The sequence below is a fragment of the Protopterus annectens genome, chromosome 6.part0 (assembly GCF_019279795.1).
Source record: "Protopterus annectens isolate FY-2018-M chromosome 6.part0, PAN1.0, whole genome shotgun sequence".
Taxonomy (NCBI): Eukaryota; Metazoa; Chordata; order Ceratodontiformes; family Protopteridae; genus Protopterus; species Protopterus annectens.
The window spans coordinates 1105337754-1105350253 of record NC_056737.1 but is presented as its reverse complement, the minus strand read 5'-3'; the positions used below and the strand labels follow the sequence as shown (position 1 = coordinate 1105350253).

Genomic DNA, 12500 nt, shown 5'->3' with positions numbered 1-12500 from the left:
AACCCATTTAAAACGGGGATAATCTAATTTGGGGCGCCTCTGTGAAACACCTGTTAATTTATTTACAGGTACCAACTCCGTAAATTAATTTAACAAATGGATGCAGTTATTCCCGCAATGTAACAAGCATGTACCTCATTCAGCACCCAGACAGCTCACTGGGGCATTGCGAGGATTTTTGTAACTGTACATCCATTTCTTAAAGGTTGCCACCTCGCTCAACTTCAGTCAGTTGCATGGCTGACAATTTTATTTATATTACTAGGAAAACGAAATGTCAGGCTTAAACAGAAATTCCATTTAACCGATCCAGATTAGACAACTTGTGAAAAAAGAATAAATAAAACATTTAACAATAAAGTAAAAAAGTACACGTCATGGTAATGCACGGCGTATGCCCGGCTACATCCTAGTGCATTTACAATTCTAAGGTTAGTTTAACTACGTGTGATCACAAATTTGTTAAAAGATTCGCGAGTATTAGTAGTCAATAATCAGCTTTTAACAAATGTTACTGTAATTCTCTTTCAAATGCAAGGAAAAAAAACTGCACTAACCGAGGGGGTGTGGACAAACGTGCAGGATGCATCGGCAATTAACTCTTTAACATCACCTAACACGAGGAATACAACAACCGGTTCCCCTTTTGAGGGAAGCCTGTCAGCACAACTTTTTTCACTAATACTAGTAACATATCCCTCCCCTATGAACTTTCTATACAAACAAGTTAAGCTTCCACCTGAAATATTCCACATAACATGATTTACTTTAATATTAAAGTCGTCTGTAGCACCAAACCAATACCACACCTAGGTAACACAGCATTCACCAAAACCCCGGAAAGACAACCTCTGTTTTTCCATAACTAAAATCAACATTTGTGTAACAACTTCTGAAAGCAAAAACAACTAAACATTCTTCATCCGCCCTCACATACCGTATGACAGCTTTAATTACTAAGCAACATGGAAGTGACAAGTAAAAAAAGGCACAAAACATTAACATTGTCCACCTTTTCCTTTTATGACTTACCTGAAATTACATTTACAACTCGTAATACGTTTTACCTACCACTTAAGCATTTGCATCCAAAGGCATTTTTCTATCAATCCAAACTATAATACAATTAGTATAGTAAAACTCACTTTCTCGTGAAATATAGAATCCATGTTTGTTTCGGATGTACCAACATCCTTTGCGTTCCGGCTCCGCAAGATAAGACTTGCCAACCTATCAAAAGTGAAATGTCTCTACCTGGGGGCGGAGCGTAACTGCATATCCACATCATTGAATCCCAAAAACTCAATGCAATATGGCGGTCGTTGAGTTGGCAGTTCCAGTTTTTGGACTTGAAATTAATTGCCTTTCGGTATAACTGTTATGTTAAGGGGATCCTGAACAAATGCTGTCCCACTATAGCCCACTGATTTTGTTTGTAAGCGAAAATTCGACTAATATATTCGACTGCTGGGATGGTTTGAATGGCTCACTGACGTGTCTGGCATACAGGTTTTGGGGGTGGTTTTTCAATACGCGAAGAGAGTGTTTTAGACACACCTTGCTTTGATTTAACCTTTTTTTGGAAAGCTATAATTTGGTTATGGCTTCTTGGCTCGGTGGTCTTGGATCTGGTTTAGGTCAGTCACTTGGACAAGTTGGAGGAAGGGTAGGAGGCAGCTTGTCCTCACTCACTGGGCAAATATCCAGTTTTACCAAAGATATACTGTTGGAGGGTACCGAGGAAGTAAAAGGTAAGATACATCTTTACAGATGGCTAATTTTTATATATGTGGTACATTTGTTATTTGTAAATTAGAAGAATGTTGCTAGCGTAAAAGGTGGTTTTCATGACAGGTCAGCTGTTACTTCAGGGGTGTGCACCTGTAGCCAAAATTGGTGTGAAAGTACTATTATGGGACGCGGTGTGTGTTTTTAATACAGCAGAGCTGATTTTCCTGACGCATACATTTTTGTCTTTTGTACCGTTTAATGACTGCAGATCCATTGATTGGAAGTCACTTGGCTCATTATAATCTTTCTTAAGAGAAGTCTTAATTTTGCTGTTTATGTTGTTCCCACTGTCGTTAACCCGAATGTTTGACTTTTTAAGTTGGTGAGCATGCTTTTTAATTATTTCTTTTGAGTTTAAGAAGTGACGAGCTGTCGTATACCCTTAACCTGAAGTTGAGTACAGTGGAAAACTAAAGGAGCGTGTGTCTGTACATAACTAAGTATGTAAAATTGGTGTATGCTGAAATTAAGAATGTGGAACCAGGTTATAGTTATCTTCCAAACCCAGTCAGTGAACACCAACATACTTCTGGGTTATGTTTTTGTATTAAATGGAGCACAGAAGCGTTTTCATCATAAAGCCAATCTGTGCTACTTTTCCGAATATGTACTGTAAAACATTGGGTTTATGTATTCTAAATTTAAAGATATTTCAGAATAATAGACTCTGTGGTGGTTTGTTTCATTATAGTCATTGTGTTTATAGTATTTTGTATAGGCTTGCTCATAATTCTACTTAACTCATGTTAAATGCAGTACTGTGTGCAACATCCTCAGCTTCATCCTATTGTATTGCACTTTGTATGAATACTGTTACAGTTATGTAACTGTAACCTAGCTTATTTTACTTTTTTCAGTATAACATTGCTTTTGAAAATGAATCTGAGCTTGTAAATAGATATTAATCCAAGTCATTAAAAATCTATTTTCTGTATTGTAGAATTTTTCATGCTAAATATACGTACACAGTTGTCTGTTTTCTAATTTTTGATCGTTAGTGGTTTTTCATTTGTGATATTACATAAGAACACTTTGGAGGCAGTAGTTTAAAACCACAGAAGAATATGTTGCACAGAATATAGGAGGAGGAAAATTACCCAAGCAATATGCCTGGTTTTATTTGTTTGTTCTAATATTGAAAAAATGCTTTTGTTAGAAAGTAAGTCAAATTAAGTTGTCTTCTTAGTTGCTGATGTCATTGACATATTTTGTATGTTTGTACACCTGCATGTTGCATTTGCAGTAAAACTGGAAATAATGTCTGTGGTCATTTTTGTCACTTTTTGAGTTATAAAGACTGGTTTCCTCTGTTTACCGCATTTATTTTCCTTACTGTTTTTGTGATGACAGCAAAATAATATCACAGCCTTATGATGTACTGTTTTGTGCTGGTGATTAAATGAAAGAAAAATGATTGAGACCATAAGGGCGTTTTCTAACAGTGATCAATTTATTCTGATTTTTATTAGCAAGTTTTCCATTTTTTCAATGGATCTTTTTAGATTCAGTGACCTCATGAAGTGAGGCTGACATTGCCTAAAGTTTTCTGAGGTTTAATATATATATATATATATATATATATATATATATATATATATATATATATATATATATACAATTGTATAGGTAACCATACACTGGTCATTGGGTGCTATCTTACTTCTATATCTAAATTCACTTGCGCTGAAACTCACTAAAATTGAATTTATTTTTGTTCTCTGGTGAAATGTATTTTTCAGCATTGTGTAAATGCTAAACGTTACAAAGACATGCATCTGCTCCGCTAAAAATTGGCCTTGTTCCAAGTCTGACTTTCCTGGTAAACAAATGTTAAATAATAAATAAATAAAATATTTGTATGCTTATGTAATGTCCTTGCAAGTTTGTCAACTTCTACAGTGTTTTATATTTACATTTATTTTTACTGGAGCTTTTCTTCCCAGGCCTCTGCTGAAAAAGGAACTGTGTCCAGTCGGATTTTCCCTGTAAACAAATGTAAAATTAAGTAAACTTACAGAAACTAGAAAAGAAACAACACTGGTAAAAAAACACCAAATGAAGGACAAACCATACTGAAATCCAAAATAAAAGTTAGCGCTTTCGTTTACTGTATTAAGCAAACTTCATCAGACAAAACTGAGTAAAAATACAACTGGTAATTAAAACAGTATGACATCATTTCCTTTCGAACAAGCTTTTCTTCCCAGGCCTCTGCTTAAAAAGGAACTGTGTCCAGTCGGATTTTCCCTGTAAACAAATGTAAAATTAAGTAAATGTATTGCAAGCCATTAAAATAACCTTAGAAACTCTGCTGTCTAGCCAAACACTACTTGACAGGTGACACAAGACAAACGCTGGTATTTACATGCCTTCTTCCTTTGCTGTTATATGGCTTTCCTATTCTTACAAACCTACATATTACACTTATAGGTAAATTCTACACCTGTTTTATTTTTATATTTATCGTTTGTTGATCATTTTAATGTCATGAGGCTAGTAGCCTCTTTTCAGTGGAGACCTAAGGTGGTATTTATACTACATGGAGAAATTTAGCTGCGATATCTGGGAACTTCCCCTAATCACGGTTTGTGTGCCAAGTGGGAACCTATTGATTGAGACAACTTCCTGCTTTCATTCCAGGCACAGTTGCAGCCCATTGAAACATGGAGTGAAGAGATGGAGGTGCCTTCTATTCATGAAGGCTTAAAGCTAAACGAAGCAAAAACGTTGGTCTTCAAAAATGTTGATGAGGAAATTTGAAGAGAAGGGAAGGTGGTCAAGTCTTCTACAGAGGTACTAGTACATGAAATGGCAGTTGACCCTTTACAGGAGGAAGAACAGAGCAGGTTATTGCAAACAAAGAAAGAGAAGGCAGTTGAGTCTTCACAGGATGTGCTCACATTCGTGTAGGGAAAGGCAGTTGAGGCTACCATGGATATGGAGGATTTTTTTCAGCAAAATGTATTCAGGGAAGAGGAAGAGACAACATACGAATGTGTTGTCACAACCATACTGTCGGGAGAGTTGCAGGATGAGTTACTTATGGATTTAGTGGATGGTAGCGATCCCAAAAGTGGTAGGGACAGATTATGGATACTGAAGGAAGAAGTAGAAAATATACAAGAAAATGTAGAGTCACAGATAGAATCGTATGCAGACTCTGTGAGAGTCTGAAGAGAAGAAGGAAAAGAATGAAGCGACAGCAAAACCGAAGTTTCACAGCGCAGCTCTCCAGTAAATAAAGATAAGGTATGGGATGAAGTAATAGTACCCCGGGAACAAAAGCATTGGAGCTAGGAGCGTTTAGTCATATAAACGGAGACTGTTTGTGACTTTGAGACTGGACACATGACGGGAAAGTTCTTGGGGAGGGGATATGAAAAGAAACCTATGCATGTTGTAACTTACGTATTTAAAACGTTCTGTAGAAAAACAAAAATATATATATTCAATTTAGAACTGAAGTTGCGGAAGAAACTTGCAAAAGACGTTTCATTAAAATATCTTAAGATATTTCAAAAGTATATGATAATAGAGGTTTATGGACTGGTGGATGGGATTGTAATGTGATTTCAAAGATGGCAAATGAAAATGTTGTGCACATTCCTAGTATTATAAATGTTGAAGGGGAAAATGGGTATGGTTAAATACTGGGGGCAAACAAAGACTTTTTTTTTAATGCGAAAAAACAGACCATTTGATTAGCAATTGTAACAAAATGTTATATTTGTATGGAAACAGGACATGATTCAAAGAAATGTGTGAAATGTTACTGGCATTTATGGATGGATTGTGGACAAAATAAAAATAGAAATAAAGAGGTACACAATACACTACAAGAACAGGAACAAATAAGCAAGAAGAAATGAAATTGATGAAGAAAAATAGAGATAGAAGGGAGGGTATTCTAGAATCGGGGAAAGATTAGAAATAAGTGATGTTGAAGATGTAAGCTGGATCATGATGAAAGAAATGAAAACAGCTCGATTGACAAAAGAGTCTGAGAATATTTAGGAGACTAGGAATAATGAAAGTATTTAACTGTTGGGTATTGGTGTTAAATTTTAATAGTATAAAGAATCTGGGGAGAAGATTAGGTGTTTTAGAGTGGTGTAAGAATTTTGATTGTGATATAATTGGAAGACACAAGATTTTTAACAGAAGAAGAAGAAGAAGAAAGATTGCAAACTAAGGTGTTGTGGATGAATGTTTGTAACTTGGGAAAAGGTACTTGTTCAGGGATAGCTATTAAAGTACTGACTGTTACATTAGTAATGGATAGGATAACTATTACTGACGTAAGGTGGGAAGAACATATATACATAGTAACTGCAATATATGCATTTGTAATGAAAGATGGAGAGTACATAAAGACTGTTGTGTAGCAAAAAGAATGGAAATAGATTTAAACTGTAATTTGAGAAAGAAAAGGAATAAGGGTAATGACTTTAAAAAGATAACGGGCACAGTTGGGTGTGGTCAATTGAATATATAGAAGAGAGAGAACACAAAACGGAGGTTATTTTTTAATCTCAACTAATCTCTCAACTGGTTTACAAACTGTGGAGGAGGGAGTTATAGATGCAGGTTTTTCAGGCCAACGGGCTGTTTTGGATTAAGTTGAAAGGAAAGGAAGAATTTTTGTAAATACTGGAAAGGGAATGAAAAGAATATATGAAGGTAAATGGAATGATAAGGGAAAACAAACATATTGAAATTATGGCAAGATCATGCAGACATGAAAAAATTTGAGAGAGAATTTTGTCCCGACTGGTCAGAATGGTGGGTCTTTTTCAAAAAGAAATACAAATATTGTTGTATGGAATGAGAGAGAGACACGAGGAAAGAATAAATAAATTATGGGGAATTAAGTGATGAAGCATTTGTTGGGTAACATTTTCTGAACAGGATAATAAGGCTTTAGAAAAGACAGTTGCTGTGGATGAATTAGATTATTGAAATTAGCAAATTTAGAATCAGCAGCTGGACTAGATATAGAAATACAAAATGTAAAAGAATATAGCAGTATCACAAAAGAAATGTTTTTTTTGTAGCAGTGTTAAATGAATAGATAAATGAAAGCTGTAAGAAGAAAAATTGTGCAGTGGTATATTCATTCCTTTCTCCTTTTTTCCATATGAATCTGAAGTACAGAATTGGAGGCCTATAATATCAGTACTAAGATAAGCAATGTATGTATTGCAGCATATTAACAAAATAAAGTTAGAGCTTTAGTGAGTGAGGGAATAGTGGTTAAAAGAGGCGTAAGGCAAGGATGTCCACTAAGTAATGTAATATTTGCATTTGTAATAAATATGATATAGAGATGTATAAATAGAGCTGTGTTGGGTATTTGATATATATCCAAGATGTATATTGAACTATGTGCTGTGTTGTATGTGGATGCCTGTTACAAAAATGCAGAAGGAAGAAAACTTTATTTGAATGAAGGTTTTAAAGCAGTAGATTTTATATCTGATTAAGGATAAAAGTAAGGGGGTAGGACGTGACTGGATAGCAAGGCAGACTGAATTCTGTATGGAAGAAATAAAAGTTTTCGGAGTTTGTTTTGGGAAGCAGGAAGTCAGAGACTTGCAACAGAAAAAAAGAGAGAATGAAAAATACTTGTCTGTTCTAGAAATCTTTTAGGTTACAGTTCAAGAAAAAATATTTTGATATTATTGGCAAAAATGGCATAATTAGCAAGCAGTTTTTATTTTACTGTTGGTATGTGAAATATAAAAATATACTATTATTTTTTTCATTTAGAAGGTGATCCAGATTGAACCCGGTTAAAAGATATGCATTGCATGTTTCAAAAGAAGGAGGTTTAGGAATAATCAGTCCTGTTGTTTATGTAGTGTCAGTGAACTTGTATAACATTTTAAAATGGCTGAAATATGATCACAAATGAATCCTAACTTAAATGTTAAAATATAAGTATGGAAAAGGAATGCAGTTCAGCTCAAAGATTTTAAGAGGGAGAATCTGTATAATGATGAAATAATTAAGAATGATTGAGACTGAGAATGAAAGGAAAGAGGAGTGGTACACTAATATGTGTTTTAACTTGTACCCTTGGAAAGATTTACAGGAGGAGAGAAGTAGAGCAAAAGCGCAGAAAGATGCAAAGCTATACGAGAATGTCAGGATGTTTTGTGGAGGCTGACAGTAAGGAGGCTACCGGTTAAAATGAAGGTGCCATACAAGTAAGAAATGCTAGAATGTTTATTCATTATAAGGAAGTTGAGATGGGTGAACAGCAAAAAAGTTGTACAATTTTAAGTTTTAGGAGATCTAAACTATTTACAATGTATTTTAAGAGTGGAGGATATGAAAATGGATATTATTGAATGTGGCTACTATAAAGACAGAAACATATGCAGTAATATTTTGTATGATATGGACAATATGGAATCGGTGAAAGAAATGACGTTCAGTGGAAAAGGGATTTGGTTAGAATGTTAAATAAAATTTTGGCTGTGGAAGGTAGAGGCAGGGTCATAGTATAGGAATAATACTAAGTTGATGTGATCAAAAGATGTTCGTATAGAAGTGTACACTGTATATACTGTAAATATTGTGTATACAGAGGATATAAAAAGTGTACAAACCCCTGTTAAAATGTGAGGTTTTTGTGATATAAAAAAATGAGACCACAATAAATCATTTCAAAACTTTTCCCACCTTTAATTTGACCTATAACCTGTACAATTCAGTTGAAAAACAAATCTGTTGCGGGAAAAAATATAAAGAATAAAAAATCTACAATAAGCTGGTTGCATAAATGTGGATACCCTTAAACTAATACTTGAAGCATGCTTTGATTTAATTACAGCATTCAGTCTTCTTGGGTAGGAGTGTATCAGCATGGCACATCATGACTTGGCAATATTTGCCCACTCTTCCTTGCAAAAGCGATCCAAATCTGTCAGATTGCGAGGGCATCTCCTGTGCACAGCCCTCTTCAGGTCACCCCACAGATTTTCTATTGGATTCAAGTCTGGGCTCTGGCTGGGCCATTCCAAAACTTTAATTTTCTTCTGGTGAAGCCATTCTTTTGTTGATTTGGATGTATGCTTGGGGTCATTGTCATGTTGAAAGGTGAAATTCCTCTTCATCTTTAGCTTTCTAGCAGATGCCTGAAGGTTTGGGGCCAAAAGTGACTGGGATTTGGAACTGTTCATAATTACTTCAACATTGACTGAAAAGCCCCATTTCCAGCTGAAGAAAAGCAACCCAAAGCATGATACTGCCACCACCATGCTTCACCATGGGGATGGTATTCTTTTGGTAATGCGAAGTGCTGTTTACGCACCAAACGTACCTTTTGGAATTGTGGCCAAAAAGTTCTACTTTGGTCTCATCAGACCACAACACCTTTTCTCACATGCTTTTGGGAGTCTAGATATATTGTTTTGCAAATTTTAGCTGGGTCTGGGTGTTTTTTTTTTTTTTTTTTTTCGTCTTGCAACCCTACCCAATAGTCCAGACGTATGCAGAATACGGGAGATTGTTGTCACATGTAGCACACAACCAGTACTTGCCAGAAATTCCTGCAGCTCCTTCAGTGTTGCTGTAGGTTTCTTGTCAGCCTCCCTGACCAGTTTTCGTCTTGTCTTTTCATCAGTTTTGGAGGGACGTCCAGTTCTTTGCAATGTCACTGTTGTCCTATATTTTCTCCCCTTTTTAATGACCGTCTTCACTGTTTTCCATGGTATATCCAATGCAGTGGAAATCTTTTTGTACCTTTCTCCTGATACCTTTCAACAATGAGATCCCTTTTATGGATTGTAAGCTCTCTGTGAACCATAGCTTTTGCTGTAGCAGGCAACTGAGTAAATGTCAGGAAAATCCTACCAGGACAGCTGAACTTTTATTTGGGGTTATTCGGAGTCTCACTAATTGATGGCAGGTGTGTACCCAAAAAGACTGAATACTGTAATTAAATCAAAATGTGGTCTCATTTTTTTATATCACAAAAACCTTACATTTTAACAGGGGTGTGTACACTTTTTATATACACTGTATATATTGTCAGCGTAGTATAATTACTGTAAGCCTTTTAAGTAAAGGACGTCCTGCTCTTTTTCGATGCCATGGGATCTTTTACGTCCACCTGAACTACCATCAACTCTAGCACATGGGGCTTTTGTTTAAGGTCTCAGCTGAAGGATGGCACACTGGAGTACAATGTCAACAATTGATCTACCTGGTATGGGAACAGAACCCACAGCCTTCTGTAATAAAGGTGAGTGTGCTACCTGTTGCGCCACTGATACTGCCTATTATAATAAAGCAGCCAAACTTGCTATCAACCTTGTGTATAGGACTCAATATTGCAGAACCCTAAAACACTATAATCTGGTTTCACATACGCTCAACTTATCACTGCACACAGTTTTGTATGTGCACCAGAAAAATGACCACTGCTAAAAGATACCATGTACTCTCCTGGTTGAGAGCATTGTTGTGATTACTAATAGCTTATTAGTTGAACAAAGTCTAATAACTCTGCATGTGAGTCACTGTGCTCCCATTACATATCTACACTCTGACACACCATCCCAATATACCTAAATCAGATGTGAACCTTTCCACCTTCATGCCCTTAGTAAAACACCTAAACTATTGCTGGTCATGTACGTGCTTCTCTACTGAGTAACAGCAGTTTCCTTTGTCAGCTAATACCCCCTATCCCTGTATAATCTCTGTCCCCTTCTGCACAGCAACTATTTCTACCACTTCTCAGTTTCTTTCTTTTCTACCTTAATTGTCACTTTACATTTCAGTTTCTTTCCGAGCTTCCCGCTTTGTCCATCTCCTGCAGTTACTCTCTGCCACTTTCTTATAAGTGGGTTCTATGTCAGCAAGTCCCGCAGTATTCTTACCCCTTGTTGTCATTGTCTCCTGAATTAAACGCTGCTTCTCTGTTAGCTTTAGCTACCTACCTACTGACTAATGCTTCACACTACTTACCTCACATGTATTTGCTATATTAATTGGATCGGCTGGAGCGTTTCTCCCAGGGCCCCTCCTGAAAATGGGCTTTGCTCAATCTGATTTTTCTATTAAAAAAAGACAAATAAGTAAATATACCTGCTGTACTAAACTTAGTTGTCTGTTCGTTGCATTATTTATTTATTTTTTTAAATATTTGTTTACTATTACAGCATACAAATAATGCACACAGACTCAGTAAAATAGCATCAGTCCGAAACAAGGAAGGAAGTAATTTGGATAAAACAAACAGAAAAATACCAGAAGAGTCCCGAAAGAATCTCTAGAACAGATAGCAGTACTTCTTTCCAGTTTTTAAATTGTGTCTTAAACATGTTGGTAAGTTTTAAAGCTTTTAACAAATTTCTAGTGGTACTTAACGGAAATGTTTTACAAAGAGGTCCATTTGAGCATAGTATTTCACTTTGACAGAGGCTCCCCGAATGAAGCACTGGACTTCTGGTTCATTAACTGCACATGATTTTCTAAGGGGTAATCGAGGCTTTTATAGAATGGATAAATACTTGTTACCATTGATAAAAATCCAGAAATGGAGTTTATTAAAATATCAAAATAGACAGCCTCATTTTATGACTCCAGCTTGCAGAACTCCTCATTGAGATTGGCTTATTGATTTCCAAACTCTGGAGTGTAGCAAGCCTTGTGATTTGTTCTTTTAAAAACGTTTTGATGTTGTGACAAGTTTATGTCCTGGAGGTGTAGAGTTAACCCTTTGTCCTAAATATTCCAAATAAAAGGGTGAGTGAAGTGAAGTTTTTCTTCCCTGCCAAACATTCAAAGTCAAACGAGGTTTAGTTAAGCAGTTCAAGGTATATATATAACCAAGCAACTTTACTTTGGTAAAGCAGTGTCTACCCCCCCCCCCAACATGGAGTTATGCCTGTAAGAAAGGTCACTGTTCTTAAATATTTGACTGCTTGAAAATTAAGGAAATTCAAACTGAAAACCTTCAGAGAACTTGATACATACTAATGAAAAGTGATCAGGATAAATTGAGGTGTTCATGATTATGCATAGAAAGTTGAAAGCAAAATAATGTCATCTCACAGTTTTCTAAGCTGTTTTGTTAAGCAATTACTAACCCCCTGAAATCTCGGGCAATTTTAGTTTGGATAGACTTTCTATAGATAAGAATGTTAGAGACTGAGAAAATATTTTTGGTTTGTAAATATTTAAGCCATGCAAGGCCAAAGAAGAGGCCAGCATCAAGTAGAAATGTGAAATAACTTAACAGCACTTAAGATTATAAACCTAAAAAATGGAAATATGAAGATAGCACAAATATTTAAGAAAGTAAGTTTATCACAAGATGTGGAAGAACTGAATAAAGCGTAGAAAATTGTATAAAAATAGCATTCCACCTTTGGTATCTCCCATAATTGTTTTCACTGGAGAAAGGTAAATTTGGGGAAAAGGTTACAGTTTGATAGCAGAAAATAAGAAATACTTGAGCAAAACTAGGTATAGTAGTTCAAAAGCAGATGGGTGAGTTGTCCAAATTTAATTTACAACTGGATACTAGTAAAAAAATGAAGAGATATGAGGAATATCCCTTGGCAAGAAGAATGGGTAATGACATCTGTAAAAGTGATGGTCGAAATTGAAAAGTTAAAGATCTTAGGATGAGTAATTGATATGTTAGGCAAAATAAAACAATTATGCGAAATTGTTCAGTAAGGAGAAAGTAG

At 35.6% G+C, this 12500-nt stretch overlaps 2 protein-coding genes across 3 annotated transcripts in view; one reads left to right on the top strand and one right to left on the bottom strand.

Moving 5' to 3' along the window:
- Positions 1–1200, bottom strand: part of ATXN3 (ataxin 3) — a 773701-nt gene extending 772501 nt beyond the window's left edge. Inside the window, exon 1 of one of the 2 annotated variants that reach the window (XM_044074716.1) lies at positions 1146–1200. In XM_044074716.1, the coding sequence (XP_043930651.1) occupies positions 1146–1169 (24 nt within the window). In that variant the 5' untranslated portion in view covers positions 1170–1200. Of the gene's footprint in view, positions 1–1071 lie in introns of both variants that reach the window. The other variant, XM_044074717.1, reaches the window with a different exon arrangement.
- Positions 1201–1269: 69 nt separating this feature from the next.
- TRIP11 (thyroid hormone receptor interactor 11) overlaps positions 1270–12500 on the top strand; it is a 1664886-nt gene continuing 1653655 nt past the window's right edge. Inside the window, exon 1 of the mRNA XM_044073627.1 lies at positions 1270–1751. Coding sequence (XP_043929562.1) covers positions 1601–1751 — 151 coding nt within the window. The 5' untranslated portion in view covers positions 1270–1600. The remainder of the gene's footprint in view (positions 1752–12500) is intronic.